Below are 20,897 nucleotides of genomic sequence, written 5' to 3'. Positions count from 1 at the left end.
AGACAGAATCAGCTAGGTGGACAGATGGGGAAGCACAGGTGTTTGGGAAGGAACGGTAAGCAGCTGGATTTACTGTAACACAGAACGCAAAGGGGAGACACGAAGCGGGAAGCAGGTTATCACAGGGAGCAGGTAAAAGCATCTCCTTCGCCTGTTAACCCGATGAGTAAACAGCTTGATTTCCTCAGACGCAAAATGGCTTTGCCTCGGAGTGCCCCAAACTCTTTATAATAATGAATCCATCACAGAAAGGGGGCAAAGTATTACCTGGAACAGACCAGGAAAAAAATCCATGTTCCGTTAAGTGGCTTTATGATAATAATCTCTCCGGACCTGTTTTCTCATCTGTAAAACCTGGGACTGCCATAAGCTTTGCAAATTCCCTAGGTTTCAGACTCTGAAATTTCCTTTATGCCCGGTCCCCCTCTCAGTGACAACCTTAGGAATACATTCCATTTCTACTGTCAGTTTTCCAGATTTAGTATCAATTTCACAGAGTCATTCTTCCCTCAAAAAATCGTTGTCAATCCTAGCTGTTGTAAGTCCCTATTTTGTAACTTTACTGGTTTATTGCTGAAATATCTAATTTTTTAAAATGGATTAATTTCTTGATTTGTTCCATGAAGCCTATGTTCATATTACAAAGAACTCAAAACCCTACATGTTCTTGCTTATTGTCTATAGTCCTTCAACTAAAATTAATCTTTAAAGGAAGAAAAACACTTCAACCCAGAGAAAAACTTTACTTTGCTCATTGATCTTTTATGTTTGTATTTCAGTGAAAGCAGCAACCTGGCTTCTACAGGATCAGTGCATTGGGTGCTGAAAGGCATCTTGGAGCTTTGCATCTTTTCTTTTTACAAATGAGGACGCTGGTTCAGGGTTCAGGTGGTCTGCTGAAGGTCCCACAGCTGCTTTGCCCTCGTTCACAGGTCAGAGCGCTTTCTTCGCCCTTCAACAGCACCCACACAGATCGCTCTCACTCCTAAATCATGGGGCGTTTTGTTAGTACGAATACAAACTGGAAGTTTGGGGAGAGTTTTCTATATATATATATATATATATTTTAATCTTTCTCCTGCCTTGAGGTTTGGAGGCAGATATGTTGCTTTCCAGGAAAGAACATTCCTCAAAATAACATAAAGGGGGAAAAGGACCCATTTTCCCCAATGATGTGATGACAACTTCATAAACAGTTTCACCTTGAAAGAAGGAGCCCTCGGGAGGCCTGCCCTGCAAGCCCGTACCTGGGATCAGGCACGTGACTTGTGACTTTCGACACTCCAGTGATGCAAAATGAAATCAACTGAAATCCCCTTTGGGGATCATTCAGTTCAAGCGTTTGCAAAATACTGCTTTTAACAGAGAAACAAACAAACAAAAAAACCCGGCAAGTACCTCACATCAAAAAATCTGGGCTCTTGCAAAGGTAGACAGCTCAGTATTAATCTGAGCCCGAGTATGCCATGGTTTTGTCAGGCATTCCAGAGTTGAGCTGATTCAATTACTTCCAGGAGCAGAAAATATCTCCCAACAAATCAGAACTGGCACTTAACTGCCTAGCACAAAGGAAGTCCAACTGAAATGAAAATAAACTATTAAGGAAAAGGATGCTGCTCATCATATCTTTCTATTTCATTTCAACCTTGGGCAGAATAAAAAAAAAACCCCTCCTTTGATTTACGCATGCGTGCACACACATTTTTATTATTCTATATCAAATACTTATGCATTTCAAACCATGCATTGCCATGAAAAATGATTTGAAATAGCTCTTAAATTACTAAGCCCTTTAAGGATGATAAATGCATAGATTAAGAAGACAATTTCAAGAAAACACTCTAAATAACATATTTTGAGGGCCTTATTTTTCTGAGCCTTTTTTTTTTTTTGTAAAGTTAAGTATATGTGTTGAGATTGTACAATCTACTTCCTTTTAAACTTGTTATTTAAGGCACAGGTGGCAAACACAAGGCCCTCGGGCCGAGTCTGGCCCTCCACCTTGTTTTATCTGCCCGGTACCTTGTTTCTACCCAGCAGCAGCAGGTCCTTGACCCTTTATAAGGAGTAGTTACATTTATACAGTCCTAAAATTACATTCGGCCCTTTGAAGGCAACTGTGAGCCTGATGTAGCCCCCAGTGAAGACGAGTTTAACATCCCTGCTTTAAGGCAAAACACCTGGTTACAAACCCAAAGTAACTCCTACCATCTCCATTATTAAAGATGGGCAGACATATCACTTCTTTCTTATAACACATTAGCAAAACTTAGTCTGCTAAGGTCCCCACGCACCCACCCCCATCTTTGGCTTTTGCCCGAAAGTCTATGGTGCTATTACACAGGAAACATGAAAATTGTACCAAAAAACCTCAATAAAGGGAATACTGAGGAATCTTAAAAACAAAAACAAAAACCAAAAAAACCCGCTCATCCATACTTTAGTTAATTCTGACAAAGAGGAAAAAGAAAATCAAGAGTCACGTAAAAACTCAAGTTGCCTTAAAGACCAGTGAGAATAAAACACGGGGCAGATACCGGTCCATAGAAGCCCTCTCTAGCCCCTCCTACATCCAGCCTCAGACAGGGAACACTATTCACTTGGCCTCTCCAAGTTTTGTGCCCAGAAAGTATTTTAAAAGATATCACTGTCTGAAAGTGAACTAAAGCATTATTTTCACGAAAACTGCTGATAACCCCAACCCCCACCGACACATACAATCTAATGGTGAAATTTCGATTCAGGTATCTCTGCCTTGCTTAGGAACATTCCTGGGTTTATAACTGATACGTTTTTCCTACGAACACATTAAGATACTCATTTTGTTGACACATCAGGCAGGAAGGGGTCTGCAGTTCCTTTCAATGCACATGTGACCTTGGACTAGTCACTGAACTTCCCCACATCTCAGTAGGGGAGAGGCAATGTTTTTCCAGGCTGCTTTGCCAATTTCTGGAATTTCCCATACAAGTGTTTTACAAGCACACAAGGACAAGGCAGGATCCCCTTTTCATGCTGTAAAGTTTGAAAGAGAAAGCCGTGTGGGGCCTGTCCCTAAGGAGTTTGTGGTCTCTCCAGATCCCGGAGGTGACGATGATTTCAGAATTTCGGCATCTTCTATCTACTCTGTCACCTGACTGTGACAAAAGGCACAATGTGGCTGCAATGCAGCCCAGTGCTCAGGCCGCAGGCCTTCTCACCTCTGCGGTCCCTTCCTCTCTGGTTTCCCAAGGGCTGCAGCCCGAGAAATGCTACGACCGCAGGGTGTGGAAAACTTTTGTCCCTCAGACATCCTCTAGAGACTCCCGGCAAGAAGGAAGGCGCCTTTCTGACAAGTCAGGAAGCAGCGTCCAGTCCTCTCGGCAGGACACTCAGAGGTGGGGCGGGGAAGAGAACAAAATGTGGATGGGACGTGTCAAAGGCATCTGAGGACTCTGCTTCACTGACCTCAGCCTTCCGTTAGCCTTTGATTTTCCTCCGGGGGGCGTGAGGGGGCCAGACCTGCAAAGGCCACCAAGTAGAGGCATGTGTGAATGGAAAAGGAGTGTACTTTTCCACACTGCAACTCAGTCTAGTAGCAGAATAAAAAGCAAGGATGTGTGATGAAGAGAAACAGATGCCAAGTTCTAACATTTTATCTTTGGGTGCCCAAGAACATCAGTTCATTATTACACAGGCATTTTCATGATGCCATTCAAATGTTTTCAGTGACATCTGCGGGAAAATTTTCCCTGAAACGTATTATTTTAAAATACTTTCACTGAAGAAAATGTTATCCAGTACAATCAGTTAACAGGCTAGAATATGGTGTCCCAGACCCCTTGTCTCCATTCACTAGGGCCCCAGAGAAGGGAGGCAAAACCTACGACTTTTTCAGCCCCGAACCCTAACATTGTAGCTCCCTACCTAGGAGCTCAAGTCCCCTAGGAAACCGCAGAGTGACCGCAAGGCTGTATATGATGCCAAGTGACAAATACTGTTTCCTAAATGGAATCAACTCCTGACAAATACGTCTCCCCAAGGTGGACGTGACAGCCATACATAGCCCGTTGAAAGCCTAGCTTTGCCAGGTACTGCCAGTGACGATGGGCAGGGTAGCTCACCCTGCAAGCCCGATTCCTTCTCTGGGAAATGGAAATCACCGCGTCTACTTTGTGGCCTTGTGGTAAAAAAAAAAAAAAAAAACATATGTAGGGCTCTGAATGCAAACATGGTACATTTTACTTCTGTAATATTAACACTCTCTTGTCTAAAGTCTGCCTTTTTATATATATATACATATATAACTTAAAAAACAAAGGAGTATCCATAAGAGAGAAGGCTGACTGTTTCTTGTGCACAGGCTAAGTGTATAAGGCTTTCTTCCTGCCCACCATCAACTTCAATGGCAAGGAGGGAGCAGGGAGAGAACTAATGTCAGGACAGACCAGATGCGTTAACCCCCAGCAGGGCTACTCCCCTCTCCTTATCACTGATCACGATAATCCTTAACAACAACACAGGGTCCCCAAGGAAAAGGGCAGACAGACAGGAAGAACCCTTCTCAGCTGGGAATCTTACCCCTTTTACAGTAATTGGATTTCTGACTAATTAGAGGCTGAAAGAAAACACTGAGGGCACTCGCACCAGCAACCCATTCCTCCACACACTACGCCACAGAGTCTGCTGGAAGGACAGTTGTAAACATCTATTCCAGAAAAGCATTTTCCTCCCAACTTCACAGCCACTGAAAAGAGGGCCTTGGGACTGCTTGGCTTTCTAGGACAGAGTGTTCGCCCGTTTACACTTCATGGTTGGGCGTTACTTCACCTCGACCGTCACAGCGAGGAACCTGTGTCTTAAAGGCTGTACCTGGACAATGCCTTTGCGTTGTAGCCCCACTGCTCCAACCTAAGTATCTTAGGGGCAAATCCTGCTAAAAAGAGCGCACAGAGAAATGCAGAGGAAGGACGAAATTTAGAAATTCAGTTTTCGCTCCTGCACTGGATCTCAATTCATGTAATTCTAGCCATTGGGTTATGCAAACATTAAAATGACAATCTCCTTTCTTCCCAGGTCTGCTTCATAACTGCATGAACAGGCCCGGTGGGCATGAAGTGTGCCCTGCTGCCAGCCACACCATCTGTAATTTGGTAAAACAGTGGCTTTCAACCTTTTCATCTCATGGATAAACTAATAAACTAATTACTAAAATACTGCAGCTCACCAAAAAATATATTTTTTGCCAACATGACAAAAAACAGGTATAATTTTGATTCATTCAGAAGGACGGCTATTGCTGTGTTGGCTGTTGTCATTTTTCTATTCGACAATCTAAGGGAAAAGAGGTCAGTGCCCCTGACTAGAGTCAGGTGTTGCACGTTTAAAAAATTTTTGCAGCACAGTGGCTGAAAATCACTGTGTTGAAGCACCAAGAATTCGGACTTCAGCAATTTGGCAACAGCCAGGGAGGAAGGGGAAACATCTGAAGTTATTTTTACTTTTGCAAGTCTTCTGGCTGCACAGGGTGAATGCTAGGGTGGGTCAAGTATTGTCTGGAGCGGGTCAGGGTCTTTTTTTTTCCCCCCTTTCTGCATGGCCTCATTTCCGTCTTCCTGTTGCTAGGAAGGAGAGTTAAGTATGAGAAAACTCGTGTTTACAATACTGGACCATCCTGTCCAGCACAAGGCTCTCTTCAAAAAAGTACAATTCACTTCACCCACTGTACTTTGCATGCCCCAGTCTTCTGGACCAACCCACCCTTCCCTGGCTATTTTCAAATTGCATATTTACTTGCCTAAGTCATAAAAATGCCACTCTCATTTGAACATTGCATCATGGCTTAAAATCTCCATGGGGACACCAAGGGAAACCCAAGTACTTATTTTTGTATTTGAAACCACCTCTTGGAATCCCACCAAGCCTCTGACTGACGGCATCTCACTGGGGTCCGCCACATCCCCTGAAAGCCCCTACAAACAGAGTGTGAATACTATATTTTTCACTCATTGCACAGCTGTAAGTTGTTTAATCATAATACATGTTTCTGTTAATGTAGTATCTTATCCAGAAGCAGCCAAACATCACTTTTTAAGAACCTTTCTTGGTCTTTGCTCTTTGAAGTGCAGTATAGAAAAAGAACAAAATAAGAAACAAATAGCCCTGGCTGGTGTGGCTCAGTGGTTGGGTGTCAGCCTGCAAATCAAAGGGTCGCTGGTTTGATTCCCAGTGGAGGGCACATGCCTGGGTTGCAGGCCAGGTCCCCAGCTGGCGAGCGGAGCGTGAGAGGCAAACACACATTGATGTTTCTCTCCCTATCTTCACCCCTCTAAAAAATAAATAAAATCTTAAAAAGAAAAGAAACAAATAAAGAAAGGCTTTAGGTTAAAGTGCAACCGGCCTCTCACCTTCGCTCCAAAAATATAGGAAAATCGTTTGATTGGTCCAGTGTACCAAAACTTGGAACGCTGCCTACAGCTAGCCAGTTAACTACTCGTCTGTTCAACCTTTTCACTCTTTAGGGAATAAGTGGTGTTTCTCTCGAGATCTACGGTTGGAAAGTGAAGACACATAGAAGTAAGCAAAACCACTTCTCCCATCCATTCTAGGGAAAGATTTAAGTTGGGAATTACTGATTCTGCTTCTGCAGAGTTGGGAAATCAAGTCAGTCCCTGTTCTTGAGCTTCTAGCCAATGTGGTATAAGGTGTCACTCAGCTTGAATTAAAATGAAATCTGTTTTTGTCAAAAGCAAACTTTTAAAAGCAGCTGGGAGACAAAGTCAGTCTGTTGTGCTTCATTTAAAACTCTGAACAGTAGTGCTAATGATAAAAATATGTACCCAGGCCTGGGCCATGCCATAAATCTGGCACGCCACAATAGAAGTTAATATGAGCAATCGCCAGCATTTTCTCACAAAATGTCTTGAAATAACTTCTGAACGTACATCTGCTAACTATTTGACACTCATTCTCCAGGATTTTAGTTCTTCTATTAGGGGGGCTGTTGACTTACAGGGCAGCCCTCAGACCATCTGCTGCAGTCTGCAAGCCAAGGTGGCACTGGGTGCCTCCATTAATTCCACACTTATGGTCTGCAAATTATCTCTGCGGAGGACCAGATGGATGCTGAATTAGTCAACCCCTTGGAGCTGCTGATAGATTTACATTCAGAGTTCTGCCGGGCTATTATTTTTCCCTCATCCTTTCAGCAGAGTTTGGAAAAAAAGTGTAATTTGAGACTCAGTATTCTCCTGTCTCCAGAGCTGTGATCCTTTTTCTACCCCACTGCGTCAGAGATGCCGCCCTTATGAATCCTTCTGTGGTGGGTGGCTGTGCTGAGTTAGGCTGCATTCCTCCACCCCAACAATGGCTGAACCAGCCTCTGGATCCCGAGGATCAACCCATTTGCTAACCATGCTGGGTGAATAAAGACTCACAGCTGGCACAGGGCAAGTTTTCTTCTTCACAGAGCAGACCGACTACACGCAGGGGTTTCCTTCTACAACAGCTAGCACAGATTGGGTGTTTGTGGGACATCAGTACCACACACTGTGCCAAGCACTCGTATTAGTTCGTTTGATTCTCACAACCTCCGAGCGCGGTAAATGCGGCTAGTCCCCCCAGGCTGCTGATGAAGGAGGTACAGAGAGGCCCTGTCACTTCCCAGACTCACCCAGGTACCAGGCTGCAGAGCCAGGATTCCCACGCCGCCCGCCAGCCTCGCCAGGGGTCCTCTCTAACTCCCCTCCTAACAGGGAATGTGGGGTGGAAAGAGGCGAGGCAAATTACACGTGGTAGGGCCCGTTTGCTGCGGGCCAAGGGTGCAACTCCTTCCCTAAGATCAAAGGCTCGGCCCGTGACGTTGGAGGTAGGGACAAGGTCACACACTGTGGCAAGGTTCCAAAAGGCTGTCGCCTAGCTCCGAAAAAAATCAGGCAGGGAGGCGTCCTTCCTTCCTATCGCTGGCCCGGGGACTCGCTCTGCGCGGGCGCCCCCTCAGGAGCCAAGGACTTGGGCATCTCGATGGGACACTTTAGGAAACCGATTCAACGACCCAGCACGTGAAGGGACACTGTAGCCTTTCTAGCAAATAGCTTCAACGCTTCCCTGGGACGGCAGCCACCAAACCGAGACTTTTCTGAGCTATTTGTCCAGCATTAAAAGTATCTCAACAAATCACTATGAAATTAAAACAACTTTTGATTTACTATATTTTTTTCTTAAAAACATTTCCAAATACGATCTAAACGTTCCTAAACAATAAAATCACTGGGAGTCGACGCTGATTTTGGACTTGTATGGTGAAGGACAGCAAGTAGCGAGGCAGGAAAGGTTCCCGAGGGGCAGATACTAGAAGCGCGTTACGGCACGGCCCTCGCGGCCACAGGCCATCCTCGCCTGGAATTTCCAGCGGGAATGGAAGCAGCCTGGCCAGGACCCCTCACTTGGCCATGCACCCCAGCCCGGCCCTACGTCCCGAGCCACGGCGGAAAGATAATGTGGGCTTCATTTCATTAGTCGCGGTCGCCTCCCAGCCCGCAGCCCTTCCCCGAGCCCACCGGACGCGCCAGCCCTTGAGCCCCAAGGCACGTGCAGCCAGGGGTCATTACCCGAGATTAAGACCTCCCCGCCCCAAGCCCCTTGTTTTCCCCACACTCCACCTCCTCCATTCCAAGAAACTCGGGCGACTCGGTCCCAAGCCTCCTCGGAAGGCGTTTCAAAAGCACAGAACGCCAGGCACCGGCTTGACAAGGTGGGGTGACACTTCCTCCGCGGCGGGTCCCTTCCGCAGCTGGCTCCCGCAGCTGGCCTAACGGCAAGGCACAAGTCTAGCTTACGTGTTAGGATCATGGTGTCCGGCTTCTTTCTGCACATCAAGTGCGGCAGGGGGCGGCAGGAGCACAATGGGGAAATCAAGGCAGCCGGAGGCACCTGGGCTCCCGCACCGCGACCCACGGCAGCACCCAACACGCGCGCCCCAGCGGTCCTCAGCGCATCCTTGCTCGCCTCTCGGTGCCACTCGCCACGGCTCCAAAAAGAACGTGGGGTTTTTCAGAGACCAAAAAGGGAGAACGCTCAGGGAGCGGGGCGAGAAGCCCAGGATCGGTTGCTCCTGCGGTGAAGATGGGCCATAGCCGGGACTGCAGCGAAGCGCCCTCGCACAGGCTGCTACCGCACACTGCCTCTGGCGCGACCTCCCCGCCGCGCCCTCCGGGAGAGCCCACCCCAAGGGGAGGGACTGGGCGGGGCAGCGCGGCTTCCCCTCTAGGTCCTGGGTACCCGGCCGCGGCCTCCCGCAGCCCCCAGGCTCCACCCCACTACCCGGGCCTCTCCCACTAGCCGAGTTCTCGCTCCTTCCCCGCGGCCGAGCCCGCCAGCCCCAGCCTCAGGAGGTCCTCTGGCCCCGCCCGTCCTAGCCCTGCCCCGCCCCGCGCCCGGCTGGAGCTGGAATGTTTTCCCCCGGCGGTGTGCACTTCTGCAGCAGCAACTGCCTAAAGGTCTCCAACCTTTGGAGTCGGGGGCAAAGCAAAGGATGTACCCACGAGGCGTTAAGCAGTGCGGGAGGTCTCAGCTGGACAGCACGCACTTTTCCTGTTTTGTTTTTTGTAGTTTTGCACACTTTGTTTGCTTAAATCTCTGTAATTCCCCCTTTCATTCTGGTAGGAACCGCATAAACAGGGGAAGCGGGGAAGTAGGGATAAATTATCCTTTTCTGATATGTAAAGTGGTGAAAGTACCTGCCTTCTGGACATTCATTATTCATTGCTAAAGCCCGTAGGTGTAATGTAAGTAATTAACACTGCTGTAGAAAAGGATGTTTAAATTTTTGTTTCTTTTATTGATTCTAGAGAGAGGGGAAGGGAGGGAGGAAGGGAGAGAAACATCTGTGCGAGAGAGAATCCGCTGCCTCTCGCGCACACCCAGACCGGAATCGAGCCCCACCAGCCGGGACAGAAAGGATGAGTTTTAACTCCCAGCGTCTTGAGTCTGCTGTGGGCAGTCCTAACCAGTGTTTCCCAAATCCTGGCCCTTGGGCTACAACCTAATGCAGCTCCTGGAACTGGTAGGACCTGACCGCTGATTGCAGAGCTAGAACCTTTGATGGTGATAACCTCGTTTTTACAAGTGCTCAAGTGATTCTGATGGACTGTAACTTGAGGGCCCCTAACATACTAGGAAGCCTACATTTTTTAAAGCTTGTAATTGAATACAAACTCTGTAAGATTTAAAAAAATCCAAACCAGAGTTCTATGAAAATTTACTAGGGGCCTAATTGATAATTTCTACTTATTACCTCTGGGCAAAGAAAACTACTAGTAACCTAAACCCATTAATTCAACCAACGTATGAAGAGCATTTACTCTGTGGCCAATTCTGTTCCAAGCTCTGGAGATGAAGCAGTAAGCAAAAACAAACAAACAAACAAACAAAAAACCAAAAAAAAACCAACGAACACCCCATCCCTCCTGGAGTTTACTTCCTGGTGGACAATAAACAAGTGAAATACAGGGTCCGGCAGAAGTAAGGCCTGCTTGAGTGTGGTTGGTAGGGTAATAATATGGGTGTAATAACTTACAGTTTTAATTCGAACATTCCACCTAAAATGTCATATGGTGTGCTTGTGTGTGATATTGTTATGTTACAAGATTTTGTAATAAAAGATTTTTTAACAAAAAAGCATGTTACTTGTGCTGGACCCTCTGTATGTAGTATCTTAGATGACACTCTACAAAGCAGGGGAGAGGATAGAGGAGCTGGAGGCAGAGTCTACTATTAGATAGGGTTAAATGTAAATGGGAGAATTTAGTCTCTCTTAGTTTAAAATGTATTGATTTCATGGTCGTGTCTCAGTTTACATACACAAAATTCATTTTCCTCCATTTTTCAAAAACAAGATAAAAATGCTACTTCCACCACCCAGAATTAGGCTCTCAAGAGTGGCATTTTAGGAGGGCATGGGGCTTCACTACTTAACAAATATTTTCAGGGCTTTTGCTTACCTACAACTGTACTATAGGACAAGGGTCTTAGGTCTGGGTGGTTCCTATGAGGCTGGGAGCTTGAAAAGTTAAAATGTAGCACAGTTATTTGCGGACACAGCAGTAAACAGGATGACCTTGACAGGAACCCACCCAGATAACTGCAGTCAACTGAAAAGATGTTAACATGTAATTAACCAAAGAGTGTATATAAGCAATAGCTAAGCTTCCCTTGCTCCAGCAGAGCTTTGGATGTGAATCCCACCTCCTTTACTTGCTTCAGGTAAATGAAACTACCTATCACGTCTTATTCTTAAATAGGACATCCCAAGTGGTTGTATAGTATCAACCACTTAAGTTCAGTAACACAGCTGATGCGGACGCAAAGGTAAAGCCAGGGCAGGCCCATCTCTGCCTTCTCAGAGGTGACAGTCTAGTGGGGAGGCAAAAAGGGGCACGTGACAAAGGGGTGCTGTGAGAGCCAGGAAGTGGGGACCTGATCTGGCCCAAGACAAGAAGAGGGAGCTGCCCACTGAAGTTTGCATGCTGAAGGAACTGTCAAAGCGCCCACAATTGCTGGCAAGGGGAGTGGGAGTCCAGGAGATGCTGGAAAAGTAAGGGCAAGAACTTTCAATACCCTGCATGAACAATGAGAAAACACTTTAATGGTAGTTGGCATCCCATGATCAAAGTGAATTCAGTCCCCCACTACCACAAATTCTGCATGGAGTTTCCCACATTTGCGGAAATCGCAGGGGTCAGCACATCTGGAGTGCAATGGGTGAGCCTTGCCCTGGGAAAACCGCCTTCCTGATCATGGTATCTCCCCTGCCAGCTAAGTACCAAATTTGCATTTTGAAAAGATCATTCAGGCTGCAGTGTGTATTTCAGACTTGGAAATAAGGAATACATCTCCTAAACATACAAATTTCCCTTATTTATTAAAAATCCAAACCTTAAAAATGTAGATATTCTAAGCATCTCCTTCAAAGCATATCAATTCTCAGAATAAGTTCCTAAATGTTTATTATTAGCTAAGAAAAGTTGTATTTTAGTTTAATTTGGTGTCTGTGAGTCTGTGCAATCCCAATATACCCAGCCCCACTAAGTATTCATCTTTCCAGAATAAAGCATACTAATATTTTTGTCTCTTCTTGCCCAAGCCTCATTCCTTTTTCCTAGATTATTGACGTCGTCTTCTCTACTTCATGACATCATTCTGGAGATTTTTTTTTAAATTATTGATTGATTTGAGAGAGAGTGAAACATCAATTTCTTGTTCCACTTATTTATGCATTCATTGGTTGATTCCTGTATGTGCCCTGACTGGGGATTGAACACACAACCTTGGCGTCACACAACCTTGGTGAAGGGGGACGGCACTCTAACCAACTGAAATATCCAGCCAGGGCGTCAATTATTTGTTCTTTATGGCAGACTAGAAAAAAAGAAAAGAAAAAAGGTTTGACACGAGGTCCTGTGCTGTTTGCTTGTTTCCATGCTCTTCTCCGTTTGGGCATTAGCTTCATGGGATCTGTGCACAGGAATAGCGATTCCCTCTCTATCTGGATGTTTTCACATTCAACTGGCATATTACCAGGGCAAGAAAACTCACATAGCTACGTCCTAAACTGCATGACAGATGGCTGAGTGACTAAGGACACCCTCTTGCATGTTTTCCACTATACTGTGTTTAAAAAAAAAAAAAAGGAGAAAGTATCTACAGGCACCTGGGCAGGTAATACTGGTTAGGAAAGCAAGCCACAGCGGGCAGCGGAGAACTGAAACACCCAGGACAGCTCCAGGCGGACAGCACCACTTAGGCCCCCTGGATTGTTGGCAAATGTTAACACACCTACCTCCCTGCTTGGGGTTTAAAGATTTTTCAAGACCCCCTAGATTTCTGTATTTTCATATTAAATCTACCAATTTTTAGATGCTGGTAACAAATTTAAAACAATCTAAACCCATTCCAAGTAATTTCAACTTCAGGCTTCATTTAGCCCCAGGGGCCAACTAATTTAAACCTCTGCTCTAGTGATATGAGCCAAGCAATCTCTTTGGAAATTTATTTCTCTCCCACAGGAACTAAGAGATTCCTGCCCTTGGAAAGTGTCGTAATATGATTTGTGTTCAATGCAGCACTGTGAAATTGGTGCATAAAATAATTTTTTTATTGTTCAAATGCATAAAGTACTTTTACTTGTAGTATTCATAGGAGATGAGACAAATAGAAAGTTTTGAAAATAATTTTTAAACAGTACTAATTTCAGAGAAGTACTGAAATTCAAAATTTAATGATTGTCCTTAAAACTTTCATCGATGCTTAAGCTCCAGTGACCCAAGTCTGGGTCTTTCTGCCACCATGGACCCTGGTCTCTATTCTTTTCAGAAACGTTTAAAACCCAAATGCTAGTGGAGTAGGAAGGGGAAAGAGGAGAACAAGAGAGGCTTAGGTGGAGAAATAAATTCACCCCTTTTGCATTTTACCAAAAGGAGCTCTCTTTTTCAGTAAAACCTTTTTGGAAAATATTTTTTGAAAAATTTAAGTTTAAAATAGGGGAAGGTTTACTTAGCCTACCAGTGGCATTCTTACTTAAGAGCAGAGAGTCCCTTGTTTCTCTATAAATGTGATACAAATCTCCTTTTTGGATAATCACTTAAGCCCCAAATATGAGCCAGTCTGGCATCGTACTTTAATCTTTTAAAAATATGTTTCAACCCTTAGAAAAGATAGTGAGCTGCTGAAACAAAAATGAACGTGGATAAAGGAGCCCTAGGGATGTAAAGTACAGCATGGCGACTCTAGTTAATAATACCGTATTGTATATCTGAAAGTTATAAGTTGTATGAGGTGATGGGTGTTAACTAGAATGTGATCATTTCCCAACACATTATTGAATCATTACGTTTTATACCTGAAACTAATATGTTCTATGTCAATTATATCTCAATAAAAAAATAACTTAAAACAATGAACATGAAGAGACGGCTTGGAAGAGAAAGCTACTAGGTGGGAAGTCGGAACAGATCCAGGTCTGTAATAGTTCAGGGGAGGGTTTGAACACCCTGAATTCGCAAGTCCGGGTTGATAAATCGATGGGCGTGCTTTCCGGAGATAGTTACAGCACTATCTGCAGGATCTGCTCTCCAAGGCTATGGCATTTAACAGCTCAGGTAGTTGGTTGCTAGCGCAAGGCCTCTCTGCTCCAAATGGCAGAGAGGTGACGCCTGGAGGGCCGCCCCCACCTGCCATCTGACCCTCACCAGGGACTGCTCGGAAGCTTCCCTGCGGCCTCAGACAACACAAAAATCAAGCCAAGTGAAAAGTAAAAGCTGGGATTATTTTTCACACCACGGAAGAACCTGGGCTACTTTTACTGAATTAGCCAATTTTAACGGCAGGCTTTGATTCTGTGTTCATTCTGACATTACCCTTGATTTAATCGTTATTTTTTGAGCTTGTAGAAAATTATTCATTGACAGTTGAGTACGGACAACATTATTTGATAAGTACTAATAATATTTCATATTTTGCTTTCAAATTATTTAAATTTTATAATTATAAAACACTTAAGGTTAAAAAGTTAAGAAACTACAAAAAAGTATTAAAAAAATTAAATCTCTTCATAATTTCACTACTGGAGACAATTACAGACTTATTTTTATGTGTAATCTTCCAGTCAGTTATTTAAGTATAGATATCTTATTGTACAAAATTAGGGTCATACTACATGCTGTTTTGTAATATTTTATTCCACTTAATATACCAGGAGGATGTGACTTTTTATAGTTGTTTCATATTCCATCTATGGATATACCATTTTTGCTTTATTGAATATTCTTGCATAAATAAGTTTTTATTCTTGCATAGTAAGTTTTATTATGCAAGAATGATAATTTCCCTAGGCATATTCATTTACTTTGAATTAAGAGGTCAAAGGGTACTAGGACATTTGATATATTTATTTCTAAACTCTCATCCAGAAAGTTGCACCTATTTTACATTTTCACCAGTGTTTAAATGTACCTGTTTCTCTTCACGGTGAGCATTGCCAGCATTATAATTTCCATTTCTGTTGCTAATTTAATAAGCAAAAAAATCTCATTATTATTTGAGCCTACTGAAATTTTTTATTGTAGGAAAATATTCATGACATAAAATTTATGATTGTAACCATTTTTAAGCGTACAGTCAGCTGCATTAAGTCCATTCACACTGTTGTGCAACCGCATCGCTGTCTCCAGAACTTTTTCATCCTCCTCCGCTGAAGCTCTATTTAACAATAGTTCTATTTAACAATAGTTTCCTCCCCAGCCAGCCACTTGTAACCACTGTTCGACTTACTTCCTGTCTCAAGGAACTTGGCTATTCTAAGTACCTTATATATGTAGAGTCATACAGTATTTGTCCTTTCATGTCTGGCCCTTTTGTTATTACGGTTGAATGTATTTATTTTTATAAACCAGTTATATATTTTTAAAGTTGTCTACTTAAACATATAGCCCTTTTTTGATGAAACGTTTTGTCTTTTCATCCTGATTTTTAAATAGTATTTACATGTTAGGGATATTAACCATTTGTCATTTATTATAAAAATACCTTTACAAATTTGTCATCTGCCTTTTAAGCTTGTTTGTTTTTGACATCAAAAAAATCAACAAGATCCAAACAAAATTCAAAGGTCTTACTTATTTGGTTTTTTTAAAATTATTAACTAGGAGTTTATTTAAGTAGTTTCCCCCGCATGTTTTGAAGGCAGAAATGCTAAGATACAAGATCAATTTGCAAAACAAAGTCACTTAACAAGTGGGATTTTTGCTTTATTTTTAGTAATAGGTTTTATTATTTATTCAAAAAAATACTTTAGCTGTCTGAGTTGATTTTCCTACCTCCCCCAGCACCACGAATACATGTTTCGCACAGAATGAGGTCTCCATAGGGCCTGTTGCAAAAGCCGAGCAGGGTCAGGATATAAGTTGGAGACCTCGGCGCAGGCACTGAGTTTTTGAGAAACGTTCAGATTTTCCGTAAGTGCAGTGCGTGTGTGTGTGTGTGTGTGTGCGTGCATATCAATCTACTAATAAATAAAGCCTGGACCACCTAAGATGTTGTCTGGAACTAAGTACAATGCCAAAGTACCCATTTTTAGCCTTATACACCTTGTGGGCAGAAACTTACTATTGTCTACCAGCGTGTTTACAAGAGCCGTTTATGTGGCTCCTTCTACACTCTGACATTTGAATCCGTATCTAGCATTCTAAAGCGCTGGCGCGAAGAAATTACGATAGCTTTGAAAATCTGAGTGCAATCATTCATAAGATTGTTTTTGTTAAGGAGGTGTTTGTGTTCATTTCAGTTGTGATTTGTTGCTATTTTTTCATAGTAGATCGGTTCGTTAAAAAAAAAAAACAACTACAGCCTGGGTTTGGGCAATTGCCTGAAAAATAATAAACAGTTCTTTTTCCGAGCTGCGAACTACAGCATGTCGGTCATTATTGTGTTATTTCTGGAAACCCCTACGCAGCTCCAGGTCATTAACTGACTTTAACAGTCGGCAGGAGGACGGAGCTGCACTGTGTCATCAAGCTCGGCTTTTCATGCATAGCTAACCCGGTCAATTATCTCTTGCGAATTCAGTTGAATCAAGCTGTATTTGGGAAGAATTTCAAGGCAAGAAATTAAACATTTTTAAAAGTAGACCTGGTAATAAGGGTCATGAATTGTGAAAGACCGATGTTGGAAGAATTACCAGGAGAGGACTGACTAGATTGACTCCCTCCTATACTAACATTCTATTGTTGAACAAACAACTGTTTTTGTACTGGTTATTGTCGTCTTTTTGATGGGCTGACAAAACAAACTTATGCAAAGCAAAACAAAATTTAGAAAACCCCACTGGATTTCTACCTCAGTTCTCTGGGTTTGAATTAGAACGATAAACGTGTGAGGGCCCTTAAGCCCGTGCAGGGGTGGAGAGGTCTGATAAAAATCGTGTTCCCGACTCGGCCACAGACACGATCGGTGGCCTTGAGTTGCTCGCATAATAATTCCTCTTGCTCCTTGTTTTAGTATTAAAATTATATCTATAGTATATATGGAATGAGGGGGGACCCCCCCAAACCAGAATTTATTTATAAAAAATTGTGTATTTATTCTTACATGTTTAAACTTCAGTCACCTTCAAAGTACTCTCCACTTGAGGCAATACTCAAAACGGTCTTTAACTCATTGATTTTGATGCCTTTTAGTGCTTCTGCCCCTTTTTGTTTCACCTCTTCCACATGGGCAAAATGTTTCCATGTGAGGACTTCATTCATCCGGGAAACAAACAAACAAAAAATTCGCTCTGGGTGAGATCTGGTGAATATGGAGGGAGGGACAGGGGGGTCATGCCACTTTTGCTCAAAAACTGCTGAACACTCAGCACCATGTAACACTCAGATGCGTTCATACATCACCCATCATATTATATATTAAATAAATATATATTATTATCTATAAGTATGTATTTTATTATTTATAAATAAATGGATATGATTTACATGGTGAAACAAGGATGCTAGATCATTTAACTATGGATTTTAAGTTGAAGACACAATACAATTTGGAAGTAAAAATTATTATTACAGATAGGGAATTCAACCCAGAGACATGGCATAGCTTGCCTGATTTCACACTAACAACTGAGGAAGCAAGAATGTGAAGCTGACCATAAAACTCCTAGAAGAAAACAAGCAGTAAATGCTCTGACATCGCTCTCAGTAATACTTTTTTTCTGATACATCCCTTTGGCAAGGGAAACACAACAAAAAATAATTTTTTTTGGTAGAATGGGACTACATTAAACTAAAAAGGTTTTGTGCGGCAAAGAAAACCATCCATCGAACGAATACACAACCTACCAACTGGGAGAAGATACTCCCCAATGATACATCTGACAAGGGGTTAATATCCAAAACTTTTAAAGAACTAATACAACTTAACACCAAACGTCCCCCCCCCCCCAAACAATCCAATTAAAAAATGGACAAAGAACCTGAATACACACTTCTCCAAAGAGGGCACACAGATGGCCAATAGACATGAAAAGAAGCTCAATGCCTCCAATTGTCAGAGAAATGCAAATTAAAGCCACAATGAGATATCACTTCACACCTGTCAGAATGGCCCTCATCAACAAATCGACAAGTAACAAGTGTTGGCACGGATGTGGAGAAAATGCAAGCCCTCATGCACTGTAGATGGGATGGCCAATTGGTGTAACCAGTATGGAAACCAGTATGGAGGTTCCTTAAAAAATTAAAAATAGAACTACCTTATGACCCAGAAATTCCAGTTCTGGGTATTTATCTGAAGAAATCCAAAATACTAATTTGAAAAGATAATATGTAGGTCTATGCTCACTGCAGCTTTATTTACAATAGCCAAGATATGAAAGCAGCCCACGTGCCCACCAATAGATGCGTAGATAGAGATGTGGTACATGTATACAATGGAATATTACTCAGCCATAAAAGAATGAAATATTTCCACCTGTGACAACAACCTGGACGAACCTAGAGGGTATTATGCTAAGTAAAATAAGTCGGACAAAGAAAGACAAATACCATATGATTTCACTTATATGTGAAATCTAAAAAAAACCCCCCAAAAACAAAAAACGAAGAAACAAAACAGAAACAGACTCATAAAGAACAAACTGATGGTTGCCAGATGGGAGGGGGCTTGGGGGACTGGGTGAAAAAGGTGAAGGGGTTGAGAAGTATGAACTGTCGGTCACAAAACAGTCACGGGGATGTAAAGTGCGGCATAGGGAACGTAGTCAATAATCCTGTAACAGCTACGCACGGTGCCAGGTGGGTACTAGACTTATGGAGGGATCACTTCGTAAATTATATAAATGTTTAACCTCTATGCTGTACACCTGCAACTAATGTAAAATAATATTGAATGTCAGCCGTAAGTGACGAGTAATAAAAAATAAAAGTTGAATCGGAGTCTCTCTGCGGTGATGAGTAGGACCCGGGCTCTGAGGTCTAGTCCTGTGGGCACAGAGCACTGCTCACGTCTCACCTTCCCTCGAGTGTGGAACGAAGGGACTGGGCCCGGGACTGTCTCAGGCCCCTTCAGCTACCTTTAGGTTTCTGTTTGTTCTAGTACACAGTGTAACGCTGAATTAATATTCACATTCACTTCCTTGGATAGGGCTTTAAACACATCCAGCCTTCAAAAATGCTGAACGCAAAACGGCGGTGACAAGGGAAAAGCATCCACCGAGTAGGCCCCATGCCTCCCATCAATTCCAAACAGAAAACTGTGGTCCCCCGAGCATGCTGCTGTGAATCTCTGGATTGTACCTGCTGTGGCAGAACTCTTCCCCACCCCGCCCCCGAAGGCCAGCTTCTCACGTTTCCTAAACCTGGACCAGAACCTCATTTCTCAGAAATCCACAAATTAGGCCTTTTCGCATTTTCCTCCTTCACCATCACGGAGGCCTCAGGAGGTATGTGGTGCGGTCTCTACACTTGCCCATGGAATGCACACCATGCTGTTTGGTTTGGTAGAATTCCGAGGCTCTTCACAAAAATCACCCTTCTTAAACATAAACTTTTCTCTTCTCTTTTTCCTGTGTTGCTGCTCTCATTTCCCAATCATATTTTGATTTTTAATCTTCCCACCACATAGAAATGGAATGTGTCTATCCCTGTTTGTGAGATTTCTTTCATGCTTTTCACTAAGAGTACTTTTCCTACACTTAATCTCCCCCCTTTTTTAAAAAAGATTTTATTTATTTATTTTTAGAGAGAGGGGAAGGGAAGGAGAAAAAGAGGGAGAGAAACATCAATGTGTGGTCGCCTCTCATGTGGCCCCTACTGGGGGCCTGGCCCGCAACCCAGGCATGTGCCCTGACTGGGAACAGAACTGGCAATGCTTTGGTTCGCAGCCCACACTCAATCCGCTCAGCCACACCAGCCAGGGCTTAATCCTCCTTCTGATTTTATTCTCCCTTCCAAGAAACCTATTGTGATTGTTACAAAGGAACAGTCAGAGAACCACTGAGAGGCACTTTGGACCCAAGCCTTTGCTCTCAGCATCACGAAGACTTTTAAAACAACCACCAAACTAATAAAAAGATGACAATATGTGGCGGGCCAACTTGCTTTCCAGTACTACAGCCTTTTACACCGGACTCATTGGGTAGTCTGTCCGATATGCAACAATACTCTACATTCGCAGTGCTCTTCAATATAACTTTTAATTTCCATAACATGCAATAATGGAGCAAGGTATTTTGTTGTATTTTCTTCTGATCTTTTTCTTCTCTCACCTTCCTTCCTTCACCACCCAAATGTGTGTGTGTGTGTGTTGCCTTTTATATGCCCATGACCTTCAATGATTAGTATGTGGCACAAGTGACTCGACTCTACTTCCAAAGTGGGTTGGAAAAGGTCATGGAGCATCAGTGAATTTTTTGTGGGACACTTATTCACTCGGGAGTCTTCCATGGAAGAAGTTTGGCTACCCTGAGGCCCTGACGTGGAGGCACAAAATGGAAAGAGAGACAGACAGACAGACAGACAGACACCAGAGGAGCTCCCGCTGTTTGGGTTTTCCCGGCGCACGGGCACCAGACACATGGATGGAGAACCCTTTAAGAGACCCCAACTGCAGCTACCATCTGACTGCAGCTGCCCAGGAGGCCTTGAGAAACGGCTGCTTCGCTGCGTCCAGGCGTCTCCCAGGTCGGCAAGTAAAACAACCGCTGCTGCTTCGTGCCACTGTCTTGGGTGGCTGGTTATTCAGAAATAGATAACCAGAAAAGCCATATTCTTTGACCAAAATGCAGACGAACTAGAAATCGGTTACAACAATACAAATTTTAAATATTTTAACTAACAATTTAAAAAGTACACATCTCATGATTCAAGAAGAAA

The 20,897-nt window shown here is 43.3% G+C and overlaps 1 protein-coding gene and 1 pseudogene across 7 annotated transcripts in view; both read right to left on the bottom strand.

Moving 5' to 3' along the window:
- Positions 1-20,897, bottom strand: part of DLC1 (DLC1 Rho GTPase activating protein) — a 337,471-nt gene that overhangs the window by 34,846 nt on the left and 281,728 nt on the right. Inside the window, exon 1 of one of the 7 annotated variants that reach the window (XM_024562679.4) lies at positions 8,817-9,299. The exons of 5 other annotated variants lie outside the window; for them this stretch is intronic. In XM_024562679.4, coding sequence (XP_024418447.2) covers positions 8,817-8,853 — 37 coding nt within the window. In that variant the 5' untranslated portion in view covers positions 8,854-9,299. Of the gene's footprint in view, positions 1-8,639; positions 8,774-8,816; positions 9,300-20,897 lie in introns of those variants that run through there. One more of the 7 variants, XM_045197215.3, reaches the window with a different exon arrangement.
- LOC112306802 (U1 spliceosomal RNA) lies at positions 11,647-11,801 on the bottom strand (annotated as a pseudogene).

The sequence above is a fragment of the Desmodus rotundus genome, chromosome 13 (assembly GCF_022682495.2).
Source record: "Desmodus rotundus isolate HL8 chromosome 13, HLdesRot8A.1, whole genome shotgun sequence".
NCBI classification, from domain to species: domain Eukaryota; kingdom Metazoa; phylum Chordata; class Mammalia; order Chiroptera; family Phyllostomidae; genus Desmodus; species Desmodus rotundus.
The sequence above is the reverse complement of the archived record's forward strand: the minus strand, read 5'-3'. Positions and strand labels throughout refer to the sequence as shown.